This window comes from Bison bison, unplaced genomic scaffold (assembly GCF_000754665.1).
Source record: "Bison bison bison isolate TAMUID 2011002044 unplaced genomic scaffold, Bison_UMD1.0 scf7180017864297, whole genome shotgun sequence".
NCBI lineage: Eukaryota > Metazoa > Chordata > Mammalia > Artiodactyla > Bovidae > Bison > Bison bison.
Genome location: NW_011494869.1, coordinates 1,465,574 through 1,485,959, shown reverse-complemented (window position 1 = coordinate 1,485,959; position 20,386 = coordinate 1,465,574). Strand labels below are relative to the sequence as shown.

The window sequence follows — 20,386 nt, the reverse complement described above, 5'->3', positions numbered from 1 at the left end:
CGTGGGATCTTAGTTCCTTGACCAGGGATAGAACCCATGTCCCTCACATTGGAAGGCAGATTCTTTTTGTTTTTTTTTAATCTTTTAAGATCCATTTTATTAAGAACATTTAAAATTTGAACTTAAGTTATAGATTAAGTTATATGTATACATATTTGAAACAAAGATGAATTTTTTTATGATAAAAGGTACAATTCACAAGGAAGAGAGGTGTCATAAGATGTCATTAGACACCTAACAACAAAGAAACAAAGATAAATAAAGCAAAAACCAGAATAAATACAGGGAAAATAAAAATATATATAATCATAGTGAGACATGTTAATTTTTCTCTGAGAATATCTTATCAAGTGCAGAAAAAATAAGAATAGGAGAATCTTGAATGATATCATTAATAATTTAAATATAATCGATTATATTTATGTTAATCTTATATCCTATTCAAATATATTTAAAATTTTGTATCTCGTACATTATTACATTTTCATAGGACATTTAGAAAAACTAGCAAAAAGATAAACATTACTAAATTTCAAAAAGTGGAATTCTTTTTTTTTAGCCCATATTATTATTTTTTAAAAGGCCCCTCTTGAGTCTGATTCAGTAAATCTGAAATGGGACCTCGCGTCAATGTGGTTTGTTTTTTTTGACCACGCCACGTGACATGCAGGACCTTAGTTCCTTAACCAGGGGTGGAACCCATGCCCCCTGCTGTGGGAGCACAGAGTCCTAACCACTGGACCACTAGGGAATTCCAGTCAATAATTTTTTTTTAAATCTATTTTATTGAAGCATAGCTCACTTACAATGTTTCAGCACAGCAAGATGATTCAGTTATACAAATACACATATATTATTTTTGAAACTTTTTCATCTTAAGTTCTTTCAAGATACTGACTATAGTTCCCAATGCTATACAGCAAACCTTTGTTGCTTATTGTATACCTATTTTTAAATTAGAAATCAGCATTCTATTCATACTAAGTCAAACAAGTGGAATCAAAATGCCCTAATTTTGTTAGTTAGGCAAAAATTCATGTTTTCTAAAATATATATATATTATGCATGTATATATGTATACAAAAGGTTTTCTACTACACTTGATAAAGCCTTGAGAAAGAACATCAAAAAAAAAAAAAAAAGGAAGAGATGAAGAAATCGGAGAACATAAACTAAATGAAATGGTAGCAATGAATATGAAATATAAAAAGTGAAACTAGGCAAAAGATCATCATATAGTCCAATTGTTTTTAAATATGACTGCTCATTAGAGACACATCTCTGGAGCTCTGGAGAAAAAAGCAATACTTGAACACTTGTATTTTTCAAGAAAATTTCAAGATAGTTCTGATATGCATCTGAATTTTAAAAAGTGATTACGGATTTTTCTGTTGGATCCTAGTTTTGGTGATATAGAGTTCTATTATTTTTCTGTTGACCAATCATGATACAATGGTATTAAGTGAGTAATAAGACCAGTGTTCTTGCCTGGAGAATCCCAGGGATGGGGGAGCCTGGTGGGCTGCCATCTATGGGGTCATACAGAGTTGGACACGACTGAAGCGACTTAGCAGCAGCAGCAGCAGCAGTTACCTAATCACAAGAGTTAAAGATGTTTGTCAGTTTTCACAATCAATAGCCAGACCAAAAAAAAAAGGTAATTACAATCACAAGCCATAATGGAAACATGATTAACTTAACAATATAAAATAATCACATGCAATTTTAGGGGGGGTCAAGCAGAGTGACGTGTCAAGCGGCAGTGCATACATGAATATGCTTTCATCCACCCAGCCAGTTTATGTCTTTTGGTTGGTGTATTAAATCCACTTACATTTAAGGTAATTATTGATATGTATGATCCTGTTCAGTTCAGTTGCTCAGTGCGAACCCATGGACTGCAGTATGCCAGGATTCCCTGTCCGTCACCAACTCCTGGAGCTTGTTCAAATTCATGTGTGTTGAGTCGGTGATGCCATTCAACCATCTTATCCTCTATCACTCCCTTCTCTTCCTGCCTTTAATCTTTCCTAGCATTAGGGTCTTTTCCAAAGAGTCGTCTCTTGGCATCAGGTGGCTGAAATATTGGAGTTTCAGCATCAGTATCAGTCCTTCCAATGAATATTCAAGACTGATTTCCTTTAGGATTAACTGGCTGGATCTCCTTGCAGTCCAAGGGACTCTCAAGAGTTTTCTTCAACACCGCAGTTCAAAAGCATCAATTCTTTGGCATTCAGCTTTTTTATGGTCCAACTTTCATGTTCATGCATGACTACTGGAAAAACTATAGCTTTGACTAGATAGACTTTTGTTGGTAAAACGATGTCTCTGCTTTTTAATATGCTCTCTATGTTGTTCATAGCTTTTCTTTCAAAGAGCAAGCATCTTTTAATTTCATGGCTGCAGTGACCATCTGCAGTGATTTTGGAGACCAGGAAAATAAAATCTATTTCTACTGTGTCCCCATCTATTCGCCATAAAGTGATGAGGCCAGATGCCACGATCTTCATTTTCTTAATGTTGAGTTTTAAGCCGGCTTTTTCACTCTCGTCTTTCACTTTTATCAAGAGGCTCTTTAGTTCCTCTTGGCTTTCTGCCATAAGAGTTCTGTCATCTCCATATCTGAGGTTATTGATATTTCCCCCTACGGTCTTAATTCCAGCTTGTGCTTCATCCAGTCCAGCATTTTGCATGATGTACTCTGCGTATAAGTTAAATAAACAAGGTGACAATATACAGCTTTGACATACTACTTTCCCAATTTGGGACCACTGATCCTATTACTATTTCCCATTGATCTTATTACTGTTTTCTTAATTGCTTCGGGTTTACTTTCCGTAGGTCTTTTTCTTCTTCTGTGTTTCCTGCCTAGAGAAGTTCTTTTAGCATTTGTTGTAACGCTGGTTTGGTGGTGTTGAATTGTCTTAACTTTTGCTTGTCTGGAAAACTTTTTATTTTTCCTTCAAATCTGAAGGAGAGTCTTGCTGGGTAGAGTATTCTTGGTTGTAGGTTCTTCCTTTCATCACTTTAGATATATCATGCCATTCCCTTCTGCTTGTAGAGTTTCTGTTGAGAAATCAGCTGATAGCCTTATGGGAGTTCCCTTGTATGTTATTTGTCATTTTTCCCTTGTTGCTTTTAATAATTTATCTCTGTCTTTAATTGTTGTTAGTTTGATTACTATGTGTCTTGGTGTGTTCCTCCTTGGATTTATCCTGCCTGTGATTCTCTGTGCTTCCTGAACTTGGTTGACTATTTCCTTTCCCATGTTCCTGAAACTTTTTGCTATTATCTCTTCAAATATTTTCTCAGGTCCTTTCTCTCTCTCTTCTCCTCTGGGACCCATATAATGTGAATGTTGGTGCTTTTAATGTTGTCCCAGAGGTCTTTTAGGCTGTCTTCATTTCTTTTCATTCTTTTTTCTATATTCTGTTCTGTGGCAGTGATTTCCACCATTCTGTTCTCCAGGTCAGAATTTATCCATTCTTCTGCCTCAGTTATTCTGCTATTGATTTCCTCTAGTGTATTATTCATCTCTGTTCATTTATTCTTTAGTTTTTCTAGGTCTTTGGTAAACATTTCTTGCATCTTCTCAATCTTTACCTCCATTTTTTCCTGAGATCCTGGATTGTCTTCACTATCATTTTTCTGAGTTCTTTTTTTGGAGGGTTGCCTATCTCCACTTTATTTAGTTGTTTTTCTGGGATTTTATCTTGTCCCTTCATCTGGGACATAACTTTCTGCTTTATCATCATGATTAACTTTCTGTAATATGGTTTTTGTTTTAGCCGCTGTGAGACTGTGCTTCTTGCTTCTTCTGTCTGCCCTCTAATGGGTGAGGCTAAGAGGATTATGTAAGCTCCTTGATGGGAGGGACTGGAAAAACTGGGTCTTGCTCTGATGGGCAAGGCCTTGCTCAGTAAAACTTTAATCTAATTATCTGCTGATTGGTGTGGTTGCACTCTCTCCCTGGTAGTTGTTTAGCCTGAGGCAACTCAGCCCTGGGGTCTACAGGCTCTGTGGTTAATGGCAAACTCCAAGAGGATATATGCCAAGGGGGATCTTCCAGTGCCCTGGTCCCTGTGGTGAGCCCCTGTTGACCCACACTGTCACAGCAGGCCCTCCAACACCAGCAGGGAGTTTCGGTTCAGTCTCCTATGGGGACACTGCTCCTCTCTGGATCTTGGTGCATGCAAAATTTTGTTTGTGCCCTCTGAGACTGGAGTCTCTGTTTCCCCCAATCCTCTGGAAGTCCCATAATCAAGTCCTGCTGGCCTTTAAGGCCAGATTCCCCGGGGATTCCCAGTCCTTTTGTTGGATTCCAGGCTGAGAAGCCAGACATGGGGTTTAGAACCTTCACAACAGTGGGAAAACTTCTTTGGTATTATTGTTCTCCAGTCTGTGGGTCACCCACCTGGTGGGTATGGGATTTGATTTTATCGATTATGCCCCTCTTATCACCTTGCTGCAGCTTCTTATTTGTCTTTGGACATGGGGTATCTTTTTTTGGTGGGTTCCAGCATCTTCCTGTTAATGGTTGTTCAACAGCTAGTTGCAATTTTGGTGCTTTTCACAGGAGGAGATGGGCACATGTCCTTCGACTCTGCCGTCTTGAACAGGAAACTCTTTCAATAATTTTTAAGCATGCAAAGGATCTGAGGCTAAAATATTTGAGAATGCTGCTCAATGAAAAAAGAGATGAATGAAGCAAAGAATTAGAAACAACTTACATATTCATCAACGTTAACTTCATTACTGTCAATAGCAGCAGCAGCAGTTTGAGCAGCGCCATCCACATACAGAATCATGAAAAATTCTGCTGTGCTAAGGACTGTCCTAAGTTCTTCGCATGCATCATCTCATTTAATCCTCACAATAGCTATATAAGGTGAGTACAATGACTATCACCCCATTTTCCATGGGAAAACTGAGGCTCAGAAGAGGTTTAGAAACTTTCCCAAGGTCCCAAGCTAGTAAGGAATAGATCCCAAGGCATCACTTAGAGTGATCTGATCTTAGAGTGGAATATGGGTACCCTTTGGGGTTGAAGGTAATACAAGCTTCCACTCACATAGTCATTCTTTAGTAAACGCTGGCATCAGTATGTGCCTTTTACTGTCTGAGCCTTAAATAAGCCTAAGTTGCTTTGGATAAAACATTTCAGATGAAACATGTACACAAGCACACACATGCCTTCCAAATCCTGGCATATTTGGAGAGCCTTATTTCTCTGGAAAATAAAGCACCCTTTGGGCCAAGCTTCCTTCTCACAACCCTGGGAGCTCCAAGAACCTCCCAAGTCCCACCAGAACTAAAGGCCATCAGACACTAACATCTACTGCTCTGTCTACTATGGAGTGGGTTTCTAGGAGGAGCTGACCAGAGCTGACAGAATGCTAATGAGAGCCTAGGGTTCTTGTGACAACCACCCAATTGCAGCTCTATTAAGTACAGTACTGACCATGAGAGACCCAGCCAGAGGAAGCAGAGACCCAGAAAGAACTATGCCTGGCCTAGGAATTAGGGTGTTGCTAACTACAGGTGTTTTCCTGCAGGATGTCAACACCTGCTTGAGGCCCAAGGATCTTCAATCCTTCCAGACACAGGAGACAGATCTGGGCAATAAACAGTCTCCTTTGGTGACCCAGCAGGTGATATGGCTCCCAGGGGCTGCCCACAGCTCTGACCTGGTGCCTTGATGCTGCATCTTCCATGTTACTGCCTGCCTCTTGCCATCTCAGGCCAGCTCTGCGTGTGCCTCAGCACAGGGAGTCTCAGTGTAGAAAATACAGCGGTTCTGCCAAAGTCACTCTGCACCTGGAAAAGTGTCTGCACAGGCTGGCCGGACCTCCACCTAAAGCTTTTCAAAGCACAGCAAGAGACACCGTTTTGGGTGTGTCACTGGTAGGCAGTTTTTGGTTTTGTTTTGCTTAATAACTAATATTTCAACAATAATGTTTCCTTCCTTTTTTTTTCTTTTGCTCTTTCTTTTTAAACACAGAATATCTAAAAACCCCACTTCTAATATATGCTTCTGAGAAAACACACGGCTGTTCTAGAAGCTCCTGTGTCCTCACCCCTTTCCATCCCTACCCCCACCCCAGGTGTCCACTCCTGAATTGTGCGTCTCTCATGAAGATGACTCTTTTGAACTTTATCCTGGATATAAAAGGATCTCATTAGTTTTGACTGTTTTTGATATCTATAAAAATAAGTCTATGACTTATTTTCTTTATTCTACAGCATGAATATTTTTTTTTAATCCTAGAGGTTACATGTTTATTTTACTGTGGTATTAGATAAAAATATAACTAGCACATAGGTTCATGATTTCATGGATATTGTTGCTAAATTAAACCTTTACATTAAAAATGAGATGATTTAAATAGAAATATCAAGTAAATATTAGTACAAGTGGCAAGCACATATAGCAAAAAATGATCAAATTGGAATATAAATGAATAAGGCTCAGAAAACACCATTTTAAATAAAAACAGATAACATCTACAATTGCTCTGGACTTATGGGATAGTTCTGCCCTGGAGGGGTCCTTTATGGGTCTGGGCACCTGTCTCAAGCCCTTTCTGGGCACAAGGAGAAGGTGATTGGGTCCAGCCTCAGCCCCAGCTTGCTTCAGGCCACTTTCAGCCAGCCGACTTGGTGGCCTCTTGCCTCTCTCGTCTCTGTCCCCTGCCTGGGCCTTGCCCAGCACAGCTCTCCTCCCAGGTCTTCAGTGCATGCCCCTGCTTGCTTCAGGCCACTTTCAGCCAGCCGACTTGGCAGCCTCTTGCCCTGCAGCCCCTGCCCTTGCCTTGCAAGGGCCCCTGCTTGCCTTTGCAGCCCCTTTTAATCCAGGTGACTTCTGAGTCTCTGCCCTCTTGCTCCACTCACGCTCAGGTGGGAGTTGCACTCATAGCCTTGTTTGCTGCCTCTCTTCATATCCACACTCTTTGCCAAGTAACTGCAGTGTCTTCTCATTCTGACCCGGGCGGGTCATGATATCTCTGTGGGCCAACAGAATGAGGCTAATGTGCTGGTGTGCCAGCCTAAGCCTCAAGAGACCCTGTGTGCGGCGTGTCTCTGCTTTCTCTTAAGAGAAGGGCAAAGTTGGCTGGTCCAAGGAGGAAGATGTGAGACAGACACAAGTGGAACGGAGCTGACTCAGCCGAGGTGCTCCAGCCAAGCACAGCCTAAAGCAGATCCCCAGCTCACACACAAACTCAGGAAGAAGAGACCTTCTTAGGCTTTGGAGCCATCAAGCTTTGGGGTGGTGTGTTACCCAGCAATAGCTAACTGACACATGGATAAGAAGCACCTGGCTCCCATCCCTGTTCTGTGGCTCTGTTCTACCCAGACCTAGACCAGGAAGTGCTTATATGAGTGGAATTAAGCATTTCCAAACTTTCACAAATGTGTTCCCTGGTTGTGTGTGTGTGTGTGTACTCATTTAGTCAATCATGCCAGACTCTTTGTGATCCCATGGACTGTAGCCCACCAGGCTCCTCTCTCCATGGAATTTTCCAGGCAAAAATGCTGAAGCAGGTTGCCATTTTCTACCCCAGGGTTCTTCCTGACACAGGGATTGAAACTGCATTGGTGGGTGGATTCTCTACCATTGCACCACCTTGGAATTGTACCCTGGTTGGGCCAGTAATAGTAGCCTGCCAGCACTGGGGATAAGGAGAAGATAGGGCAATTTTTGCTCTGTTCAGGGGGCAAGAGGTGGCTCTCCTTCACAAACTCAGAGGACCCTCATCATCTACTTCTCAGCAGACAGTCCTGTGAGCTGGGACTGGAGCCAAAGCAGGGAGAAGTTAGGCATGTATTCTATCCCAGCTGTGTCCTTTGAGGCCTGGTGTTGTGCCCCTGCCACACAGAGAATTGGAATCTTCGTGCCTGCCAGACTCTAGGCCTCTGTCTGTGTCATAGGTAGATGCTCTTTCCAAATTCCTTCCAACTGACCCTCTGGCTCTTTTCCAGGCTCTCTGGAGATCACCCCTGTTGTTAGCATGGCCTTCCTTCCAAGCACGTCGCGCTCAGGAGAGAGTGGCAGCTGGCACAATGGTGAGGTGAGTCTTGCCCCTGCTGTAGCTTTTTCTCTGTTAGCATATGGGTTTTACCATAGTCCTGCTTCCACCAGAGTTTGGGGTCTTGAAGACTCACCTTCTGTAATGGCTTATTAGCTGCTCCACAATCAAAGGCATAGCGATTTTCAAGGTCAGGAGCTCCTTAACCTTGTTTCCTGTACTAGCTATGTATGCTGCTGGGGATTTTTGCCATTTTACAGTCACCAGCCTTCCATTCTGTGGACCTTTATTTCCTTCTGGTGAATTTCTTACTTCCCACTGTGGGGACTAAAAGGGCCAGGCCCTTCCTCCACCAACCTTAGGACAGCCAGGGGTTGGGCACCTGTCCCTAATCAGACTCTATTCTGAGACTGTGCAGAACAATGCAGGCCCTGAGAATGCAGGGTGCTTGAAGCCAGGCTGTGTTCCCCTTCCTCAGTCTTCAGAGTTCCCACACAGTCTGTCCTCAGGTTCCTGGCCTCACCCAAGCCCTCTCCAATGGAGTCCTCTTGCTCAGAGAGACAGAGAGAGAGGCTACCTCCAGTTCTTGTAGCTACAAGGCATACTTAAAGAATAAATTTTTGGTAAATAATTATTCCTGTGTATAAGTCCTGTTTTTGTTTCCACTTGAATTGTACGTAACTGTGGGCAGTACCTGCTTCCTCCTGAGCCCAGAGCTTGGTGTGGCTTAATGGCAAGAAAGGGGCTTTGGAGCCAGAGGGCTTGAGCATGAGGCTCAGCCCAGCGCTCACCCACTGTGGGGCTTGGTTTCATCATGTGGCATCTTTAGTCTGGACTCTGCATTTGTAAAGTGGGTGTGATGCTTAGAATGGTTACCCTCCTTCCAGGCTTCAGGGCCTATGTGAGGGTCCCATGAGTTACCTGGGAACCAGTCTGAAGGGACCTTATCTCCTTCATATTCAGCAAACAGAAGCCAATACCACCCTGCTCCCAAGGAGGAGACACACAGGCAGACAGGTGATTGTACAGGTTGGCTGTACAGGCATGCAACAGAGGCAGGCACACAGGAGTTCAGAAGGGCCTCACACTTGGTTTATGCTCTGTTCTCACCATCTTGAAATTCTCAACAATTTTGAACAAGGGGTCCTGCACTTTCATTTTCCACTGGGCCTGAGAATTATTTAGTTATTAAAATACTGTGATTTTAATCACATACTCTGATTAAAATACTGTGTGAACTGAGAGCACATACAGCATGAGTCCATTTGTATGAAGTGTGAAAACAGGTGACGCTAATCTAAAGGGTAGAAGCAGGGGTGGCAGTTATGGGGGCTGAGTGAGGAGGGAGCGGGGTGGGAGACAGTGAACAGAAAAGGCCTTGGAAGGCTTCAGTGGGTCCAAGAATGTTCTGTTTCTTGCTTTGGAAGCTGGCTATGCAGGTGTGCTCACTTGGTGAAAATTCATCTAGCTCGGCACAGGATCTGTGCACATTTCTGTATGTGTGTTACACTTCAGTACAAAGTTAAGAGAAAATGTGTGGAAGGACATGCAGGTAGTAAAAGGAAGTACAAGGTACTTAGGATGCTCAGAAAAGGCTTCCTAGAGGTAGGATCTGAAGAAAGTCCTGAAGAAGCAAGAGGCAGAGGCTGGGGTGGGGTGAGGGGGGCTGTTCCTGCAGCAGAAAGGCAGGCCTGTCAGCCTGGGGATGATCAGAGGCACAGCTCAGGAGAGCATGGGCTCTGCCTGGGAGCTGGACATGAAGTAGGCAAGAGACACAAAGGGTGTTCTGTACACATCTTTGCAGGCCTGCTGAGGCCTTGGATTCTGCTCTGGGCAGTAAAAAGCCATGAAAGATGCTGAGTTCAAGACTTCAAGACTCCAGTTGCAGTGTGGAGGGCAGACTAGGGCGGAAATGGGAAGTGGGGAGACACTGGCCTTCTCAAGGTCATGGGACTTTCCTAGGTGAGTAATGAAAGGAGTTTGGGCTGGTGGAATGTAGAAAAGGAAATGAATTCAAGACAGCTTTTTCAAATGTTACATTGGGTGATTTTACCTTATGACCACAAATTCTTTGACATTTATCCCATCAAAAAATAGACTCTAATTCCCCCATCTCTTGAATATGGGCTGGCTTTAGTGACTTGCTTGTGATGAATAAAACGTGGGTGAAGTGATGCTATGTGACTACTAAGGCTAGATTAGAAAAGGTGGTACTGCTTCCAGTTGGCTCTCCCTTGGTACCCAGCCACCATGCTGTAAGGAAATCTAGGCAACAGAAGAGCTCACATATATGTGTTCTGGCTGACCACTCTTCTGAGGTCTCAGGCGACAGCTAACCTCAAGTCTAGAGTTGTCCATGAAGAGGTTTTCAAGATGACTGCAATTGCATGAGATTCTGAGGACTCCCTGTCAACCTCCAGAACCGTGATTTGTGCCATTAAGTTTGGGTGGTTTGTCGGCACCAAGAAAATAGCACCCTTCACTATTAAGAAGACTTTTCAGAAGAGCTTAAAAAATTCCTAACATCCAGGCTAGATCCAAGCTTTAATATTCTTCTGAGCCCCAACATGTAGCAGGGTTGAGAAGCACTACTGTAAACCAACCCTAAGGCTTGAGCTGGGTTAATTCCACACATTGCCCCTCATTCCCCCTCTTTCCCTTACACAGCTCCTTTTGTCCTTGTCACTGGTTTCCATCTTCAGTTCCTGGTAGATAAAAGTGATCCATTTAAGCAACAGGAACTTTAAAATCAGTGCTTTAGTCCTTGATGCATGAGATGTTTATTTTTAAAGCAGAGAAGGAGAATGGATATGCAAGGGAAGCAGGGAAGGTCCCAGGGGTAGGAGTGTGAATAAGGTTGCTAGATAAAATACAGGAGGACAAGGTAATTTGAATTTCAGATAAACAATGAAGATTTTTAAGTATGATCCAAATATTACATGCATGCATGAGATGCTCCAATTATTATATAGACATACTAAAAATTATATATTGTTTATCTGAAATTCAAATTTAACCATGTTTCCGTGTTTTTATTTGCTAAATCTGGCAACCCTAGGTGTGAAGCCAGGTTAAGGTATATTTAGGCCTCAATTGGAGAAGGCAATGGCAACCCACTTCAGTACTCTTGCCTGGAAACTCCCATGAACGGAGGAGCCTGGTAGGCTGCAGTCCATGGGATCGCGGAGAGTCAGACATGACTGAGCGACTTCACTTTCACTTTTCACTTTCATGCATTGGAGAAGGAAATGGCAACCCACTCTAGCATTCTTCCCTGGGGAATCCCAAGGATGGGGGAGCCTGGTAGGCTGCCGTCTACGGGGTCACACAGAGTCGGACACAACTGAAGCGACTTAGCAGCAGCAGCAGCAGCAGCAGGCCTCAATAGAGGAGGGACATCTATAGACTCCTGAGTCCTCCAATGCCAGGGTAAAAAGCACTCAGAAATCTCCAGATCACTCCCCTTGTTGGGAAAAAGTGAAGCTCCAAGACAGGAAGTAATAAATCCAAAACAGGCAGCTCTGAATTTGCACAATATTATGTTAACTAAACCCATGCAAATATTTATTGTTTTGTTGCAATAAATATTTGCATGCAGGTTTTTGCGATGACATAAATTTTCAGATCAGTTGGGTAATGCCTGGGAAAGCAATTGCTGGGTAGAGGGGCTTCCCTAGTGGCTCAGATGGTAAAGAATCTGACTGCAATATAGGAGCACCGGTTCAATCTCTGGGCTGGGAAGATTCCCTAGAAAAGGGAATGGCTACCCACTCCAGTATTCCTTCCTGGAGAATTCCATGGACAGAGGAGCCTAGCAGGCTACAGTCCATGGGGTCTCAAAGAGTCAGACACCACTGAGAGATTAACTAACACACACACACACACACACACACGGTAAGTCTAAGTTACCTTGTGCAAAATCAAAAAACTGTCTTCCAAACTGGCTGTTACCATTTTATATTCCTATGTAATGGAAGAGAGTTCCTGTTACTCCATATCCTAGTCAGAAATTGGCATCATCTGTTTGCTGGATTGTAGCAGTTCTAGTAGATGTGTAACAGTATCTCATTGTTATTTTAATTTGCATTTACCTATGATAAATGATGCTGAACATTTTTTACATGCTTATTTGATATCTACGTATCTTCTTTGATGAAGTGTCTATTCATATCTTTTGACTTTTTTAAAAAAATTGGGTTGTCTGTATTCTCTGTTAAACTTTGAGTTCTTTCTTTTGCTGCATACGAGTCCTTTATCAGGTATGTTATTTGAAAATATTTTCTCCCAATCTGTGGGTTATTTTCACATTCTTTTAGCAATATATTTTGCAGAGCAAATGTTTTCAATTTATCTATTTTGCCAAATGCAAGGTCATGAAGATTTTCTCTTATATTTCCTTCTAGAAGTTTTATAGTTTTGTATTTTACATTTCAAATTGCCAACATCTGTTGGATCATAGAAAAAGCAAGAGAGTTCCAGAAAAACATCTACTTCTGCTCTATTGATTATGCCAAAGCCTTTGACTGTGTGGATCACAAAACTGGAAAATTCTTCAAGAGATGAGAATACCAGACCATCTTACCTGCCTCCTGAGAAATCTGTATGCAGGTCAAGAAGCAACAGTTAGAATTGAACATGGGACAATGGGCTGGTTCTAAATTGGGAAAGGAGTACGTCAAGGATATATATTGTCACCCTGCTTATTTAACTTCTATGCAGAGTACATCGTGTGAAATGCTGGGCTGTATGAAGCACAGAATTTTGATTCTAGATGCTGGAATTAAGATTGCTAGGAGAAATATAAAAAAACCTCAGCTACACAGATGACACTACTCTTATGGCAGAAAGTGAAGAGGAAGTAAAGAACCTCTTGATGAAGGTGAAAGAGGCGAGTGCAAAAGTTGACTTAAAACTCAGCATTCAAAAAACTAAGATCATGGCATCACATTCCATCCCTTCATGGCAAATAGATGGGGAAATGATGGAAACACTGAGAGACTTTATTTTTTTGGGCTCCAAAATCACTGCAGATGGTGACTGCAGCCATGAAATTAAAAGACGCTTGTTCTTTGGAAGAAAAGCTATGACCAACCTAGACGGTGTATTAAAAAGCAGAGACATTACTTTGCTGACAAATGTCTGTCTAGTCAAAGCTATAGTTTTTCCAGTAGTTATGTATGGATGTGAGAGTTGGACTATAAAGAAAGCTGAGCACTGAAGAATTGATGCTTTTGAACTATGGTGTTGGAGAAGACTCTGAGAGTCCCTTGGACTGCAAGGAGATCAAACCAGTCAACCGAAAGGAAATCAGTCCTGTATATTCATTGGAAGGAGTGATGCTGAAGCTGAAACTCCAATACTTTGGCCACCTGATGTGAAGAATTGACTCCTTGGAAAAGACTCTGATGCTGGGAAAGATGGAAGGCAGAAGGAGAAGGGGATGAAAGAGGACGAGATGGTTGGATGGCATCATTGACTCGATGGACATGGGTTTGGGTGGACTCCGGGAGTTGGTGATGGACAGCGAGGCCTGGCGTGCTGCGGTTCATGGGGTCGCAAAGAGTCGGACACGACTGAGCGACTGAACTGAACTCAACTGAAACAGAAACTCTATAGCCATTAAGCAATAACTCCTATCTCTCCTTCCCCTCCAGCCCTTAGTAACCGCCAATCTACTTTCTATCTCTATTGATTTACCTATTTTATTTTAGACATTTCATATAAGGGAAATAATATACTATCTGAACTATCGGGTCTGGCATATTTCACTTGTCTATAATTTCATATTTCAGTTTTCATAATTTTATATTCATCTTACAATACTTTTAAGGTTCATTAATGTTGTAGCATGTATCAGAAGTTCCTCCTTAAGGCTGAGTAGCATTCATATACATATATACACATACACTATATATATATATATATATATACCACATTTTATTTATTCATTCATCACTAATGGAATTATGAATATTTTTATCTTTTGGCTACTGTGGGTAATGCTACTATGAACAGAATTGCACAAGGATTTGTTGGGGTTTCTGTTTTCAGTTCTTTGGGGGACATATGTCTGGCAGTAGACTTGCTGAGTTATATGGTAATTTTATGTTTAACTTTTTGTGGTACTGCTATACTTTTCCACAGAAGCTGTAACATTTTAAATTCCTACCATCAACAAAAGAGGGCTCCAATTACTCTACATCCTTGCCAACACTTATTTTCCCTTCTTTTCTTCTTTCTTACCTTCCTTCCCTTCTGTTTTTTATAGTAATATAAATTTTTTTTTATAATAGTGGCGATGAAGTTGTATTTCATAGTGGTTTTGATTTGCATTTCTCTTAATGATTAGGGTCACTGAGCAACTTTTTCAATGCTTATTGGCCATTTGTACAACTTCTTTGGAGAAATGTTTATTCAAGTCCTTTGCTCATTTTCAAACTGGTTTTGTTGTTATCCTTTAAGTCATGATCTATAAATATTTCTTCCCTTTGTTGTCTTTTCACTCTCTTGATAGTATCTTTTGATGCATAAATTTTTAAATTTTGATGAAGTCAAATTTACCTATATTTTCTTTTATTGCCTATGCTTTTGATGTAATATTTAAGAAACTACCAATTCCAAGATCATTAAGATTTGCCCCCATGATCTCTTCTAAGAATTTTATAGTTTTAGGTCTTATGTTTAAGTCTTAAACTCATTTTGAAATAATTTTTGTATATGGTATAAGTTAAGGGTCCAGCTTCATTCTTTTCCATATAGGATCCAGTTGTCCTGGGATAACTTGTTGAAGACACTGTCGTTTCCTCACTGAATGATTTTGGAAGCTTTGTCAAAAATCAATTTACCATATATGGGTGAGTTTATTTTTGAGATTTTTTATTTAATTACATTGGTCTACGTGTTTACATTGCTAATCACATGGTGTTCTGATTACAGTAGCTTTTTAGCTACAGGACTGGAAAAGGTCAGGTTTCATTCCAATCCTAAAGCAGGGCAATGTCAAAGAATGTTCAGACTACTACACAATTGCATTCATCTCACATGCTAGCAAGGGAATGCTCAAAATCCTTCAAGCTAGGCTTCAATAGTACGTGAACCAACAATTTCTGGTTGTACAAGTTAGATTTAGAAAAGGCAGAGGAAATAGAGATCAAATTGCCAAATCTATAGGACTATAGAAAAAGCAAGGGAGTTCCAAAAAAACATCTACTTCTGCTTCACTGACTATGCTAAAGCCTTTGGCTGTATAGATCATAGCAAACTGTGGAAAATTCTTTGAGAGATTGGAATAGCAGACCACCATACCTGTCTCCTGAGAAAACTATGCAGGTCAAGAAGCAACAGTTAGAACAAGAAATGAAACAATGGACTGGCTCCAAATTGGGAAAGGAGTATGTCAAGGCTGTATATTGTCACCCTGCTTACTTAACTTATATTTGGAGTACCTCATGAAAAATGCTGGACTGGATGAAGCAGGAGCTGGAATTAACGCAATGGCAACCCACTCCAGTACTCTTGCCTGGAAAATCCCATGGACGGGGGAGCCTGGCAGGCTGCAGTCCATGGGGTCGCTAAGAGTCGGGTACAACTGAGCAACTTCACTTTCCCTTTTCACTTTCATGCATTGGAGAAGGAAATGGCAACCCACTCTAGTATTCTTGCCTGGAGAATCCCAGGTACAGAGGAGCCTAGTGAGCTGCCGTCTATGGGGTCGCACAGAGTCGGACACGACTGAAGCGACTTAGCAGCAGCAGCAGCAGCAGGAGAAATATCAATAACCTCAGATATGCAAATGACACCACCATTATGGCAGAAAGCAAAGATGAACTAAAGAGCCTCTTGATGAGGGTGAAAGAGGAGAGTGAAAAAGCTGGCTTAAAACTCAACATTTAAAAAACTAAGATCATGGCATCTAGTCCCATCACTTCATGGCAAACAGATGGGGAAACAATGGAAACAGTGACAGACTTTATTTTCTTGGGCTCTAAAATCACTGCAGATGGTGGTTGCGGCCATGAAATTAAAAGATGCTTGCACCTTGGAAGAAAAGCTATGACAAACCTAGACAGCATATTGAAAAGCAGAGAAATTACTTTGCCAACAAAGGTCCATATAGTCAAAGCTCTTGTTTTTCCCATAGTCGTGTATGGATGTGAGAGCTGGACTATAGAGTAGACTGAGCACTGGAGAATTGATGCTTTCGAACTGTGGTATTGGAGAAGACTCTTGAGAGTCCCTTGAACTGCAAGGAGATCAAACCAGTCAATCCTAAAGGATATCAATCCTGAATATTATTAGAAGGACTGAAGCCGAAGCTCCAATACTCTGGCCATCTGATGCCAAGATCTGACTCATTGGAAAAGATTGTGATGCTGGGAAAGATTGAAGGCAGGAGGAGAAGGGGGCGACAGAGGATGAGATGGTTGAATAGCATCACCTATTCAATGGACATGAATTTGAGTAAACCATGGGAGATAATGAACGACAGGGAAGCCAGGCGTGTTGCAGTCCACGGGGTCACAAGGAATAGGACACGACTGAGTGACTGAACAACAACAACTTTTTCGTAAGTTTTCAACTCAGGAAGTATGAGATTTTCCCTGACTTTATTTTTTGCAAGTTTGTTTTGACTATTGAGAGTCCTTGCAATTCCATATGAACTAGGCTGAACTTTCGTACTTCTGCAAAAAATGTCATTGGGATTTCATAAGGATTGCTTTGAATCTGTCAGTTATTTCAAGGAGAAAATTTGTATTTATCTGATTGGGTTGCTACAAGAGAAATTTATTGTCTCAGTTCAGGAGAGTAGACGTCCTTTATCAAGGTGACAGCAAAGTCAGTTTTCAGGGAGAACTCTCCTTTTGTCTTGAAGATGGCTGCCTTCTCACTATGTCCCACATGGCCTGTCCTCAATGTATGTGTATGAAAAGAGTGAGCTCTCTCTTTTTTGAAAGACACTGATCCTATTGGATCAGGACCTCACCCTTCTGACCTCATTTAACCCTAAATACTTCCATAAAGGACCTATCTCCAAATACAGTACATTGAAGGTCAGGGCTTCAACATATAGATTTTGGGAGACATTCAGTTCACAACAGTTTTCATCTTAACTATAGTATCTCAATTTAACTTCAGTCTTACAATCCATGAACACAGAGTTTTTCCATTTATTTGTGTTTCATTTAATTTCTTTCAATAATGTTTTATAGTTTTTGGTTCAGAATTCTTGTGCTTCCTTATACTCATCACTAAGTATTTTATTCTTTTTTATGCTAGTGTAAATGGAATTGTTTCCTTAATTTCCTTTTCAGATTGTTCTCTGCTAGTGTATATAAGTTTAACTGATTTTTGTCTGTTGATTTTGTGTCCTGCAACTTTTTTATTACTTTAACATGCTTTTTTTCTTCTGGATTCTTTACAATTTTCTACATATAAGATCATATCATCTACCAATAGATATAATTTTACACCTCTCTCCCTTTGGCATTGTTTTATTTCCTTATCTTGTCCAATTTCTTTGACTATAAATTCCAGTACTATGTTGAATAAAAGCAGACATACTTATCTTGTTCCGGATCTCAGAGGAAAAACATTCAGTCTTTCCCCCTTGGGTATGTTAGACATAGGCTTTTCATATATGGCCTTTATAAGGTTGAGGAAGTTTCTTTCTCTTCCTAGTTCATTGAGTGTTTTTATAAGGATGTTGGATTTTTGTCAAATGGTTTTTTCTGCATCAACTGAGATTACCATGCAATTTTTCCCCTTTCATTCTATTAATGTGGTATATCATTTTGATTGATTTTCATATGATGAACTACCTTTGGGTTCCTGGGATAAATTCCACATGATGCTGGTGTACAATCCTTTTATTATGGTCATAAATTCAGGATTCAGTGTGTTAGTATTTATTGAGAGATTCTGCATTTATAGTAATAAGGGCCATTGGTCTTTAGTTTTCTTTCTTTCAGTGTCTTGGTCTTGCTGACCTCAAAAGTGTTCCCTCTTTCTTACTTTTTTATGAGTGTTTGAGAAGAATTGGTGCTATTTTTTCTTTAAATGTTTAAAATTCACCTTTGAAGCCATCTGGATTTTTCTCTGTTGGGAAGATTTTGATTATTGATTTATTCTCCTTAGCTGTTAATAGGCTTTCATTGTTTTCTGTTTCTTCTTGAGTCCGTTTTATTAGTTTTTGTTTTTTTCTAGGAATTTGTCCCTTTCATCTGGTTTCTACAGTTGTTCATAGTGTTCTAATGTTCTTTGTTTCTTTTTGTAAAGTTGTAATTTTGTCCCATTTTAATTTCTGATTTTAGTAGGAGTCTTCTCTCTTTTTCTTAATTTAGGTTGTCAGTTTTATTAATCTTTCCAAGAGCCAATTTTGGTTTCACTGGTATTCTCTGTTGTTTTTCTATTTTCTGTTTGTCTCTTTGTTATTTCTTTCTTCTGCTAGCTTTGGATCTTGTTTTTCTCTTTCTAGTTCCTTAAAGTACAGTTAGGTTATTGATATATTAGTTTGCTAGGGCTACCATAACAAAATACCATAGACTGATGATCTACACAGCAGAAATGTATTTTCTCACAGTTATAGAGGATGGTATTCCAACATCAAGGTGTGAAGGGGGTTGGCTAACTCTGAGGCCTCTCTCCTTGGCTTGCAGTTGGATGCCTTCTTGCTGATTCTGCATGTGTTTATGCTTGTGGCATGCATGCCTCTGGCTTTTCTTAGTGTCTCCAAATTTCCATTTTACTTTCAACTCTTCCGTGATTTTCATTCTAAAGTGAGTCACTTGTAGACAGCATATAGAACCAAATACTTAGAAGATAAATGTATTTACCCTTCTACTGGAGCTGGGGGTGGTTCAGCTTCCCACAGGCACAGGAGCTAAACAGGCTAGGTTTGAATACCTGAATGAAGGGAGATAGGATGGGGCTTCCCTGATAGCTCAGTTTGTAAAGAATCCGCCTGCAATGTAGGACACCCTGGTTCCATTCCTGGGTTGGGAGGATCTGCTGGAGAAGGGATAGGCTACTCACTCTAGTATTCTTGGGCTTCCCTGGTGGCTCAGCTGGTAAAGAATCTGCCCGCAATGCGGGAGAGGGAGACCCGAGTTCGATCCTTGGGTTGGGATGATCTCCTGGAGAAGGGAAATGCTACCCACTCCAGTATCCTGGAGAATTCCACGTGCTGTATAGTCCACGGGGTCTCAAAGAGTCGGATACAACTGAGCGACTTTCACTTTCAGGGTGGGCAGCTGCCAACATCCATTAGAAACGGTGAAAGTGAGAACTGGGCGACCAGAGCAGAAGCTAGTAAAGTAGCTGAGGATACACAGATGATGGTGGTGTTAGAGCAGTCGGAGACGGCCAGTTTCAGAGGAATTGGATGTTTGATATGCAGTAAGAAAAGACAGCACTTAACATTCACCATCTGCCCCAATTTTCCTTCCTTTTTTCTTAGAAGCAAATGGAAAAAGAGTTATCTGAATTGGGGAGCTGGCCAGAAGGGAAGAGAAGTCTAGCAAGCAGGCACACCAGGGTGAGAACTGAAGTTCTCTGTTAAGTACTGGAGCAGAGATGATTATTACGCCAAGGCCCATTCCATTCATTAAGTATTAACTGAGTGCCTACTGTGTACAAAGGCTGTACTAGAAAGAGGTCACAGGAGTTTGAAATAAGAGGAAAAGTTTGGGCAACGTTATCCTTGAAGTCTCTTAAACAGCCCATACATAGCAATATATTAATTAAATCACAATACCTTTATATATGTAAATGTTATGTGTGCGGTAATTAATACACAGGCAAAATTTAATTGCATATTTTAGTTCATTAAACAGGTACAGTGAAAGGTTGAATTTGTTTAAATTAAATATGCTTATAAAGCAGTATTAGTACACGAATTAAGCTCCTACGGCAAAATGCAGCGGTCAACGACTGAGTGCATATGTGGGACACAAGGCCAAGGTAGGTATCCTGTCCGTGAACTGACGGTCTATCCTCCCTAGAATGAAAGTTTCCAGGCAGCGCAGCCTCGGAATAAGCCAGCCGCCGCTGCGCCGCTCCTGCACCACGTGACTCATCGGGGGCGGGACGAAGGGCGGAGGCTGCGTGCGCTTCCCAGCGTGCCGCGCAGGGCGGGGCGAGGGGCGGGGCTTACGGAGGAGGCGCGGAGGAGGCGCGGCCGCCACAGGACGCGTCCCTCGGCCCAGCTACCGGATCGGCGCTTCTCGCCTTCAACGGCCGGCCTGCTGCTCCGAGCCCGCGGCGGCGGCGGCGGCTGCAGCGGCGGGCGGCATGAGCGTGTGAGATGCGGCCGCGGGCAGCCCGGACGAGAGCAGCGGTCGCCGCGGTAGCGGAGAAGGCGG

General features: G+C 41.6%; 1 protein-coding gene across 1 annotated transcript in view; it reads left to right on the top strand.

The window, feature by feature from the left end:
• URI1 (URI1, prefoldin-like chaperone) overlaps nt 1-20,386 on the top strand; it is a 116,552-nt gene that overhangs the window by 33,402 nt on the left and 62,764 nt on the right. Inside the window, exons 8-10 of the mRNA XM_010851101.1 lie at nt 5,742-5,893; nt 7,981-8,069; nt 20,027-20,321. Coding sequence (XP_010849403.1) covers nt 5,742-5,893; nt 7,981-8,069; nt 20,027-20,321 — 536 coding nt within the window. The remainder of the gene's footprint in view (nt 1-5,741; nt 5,894-7,980; nt 8,070-20,026; nt 20,322-20,386) is intronic.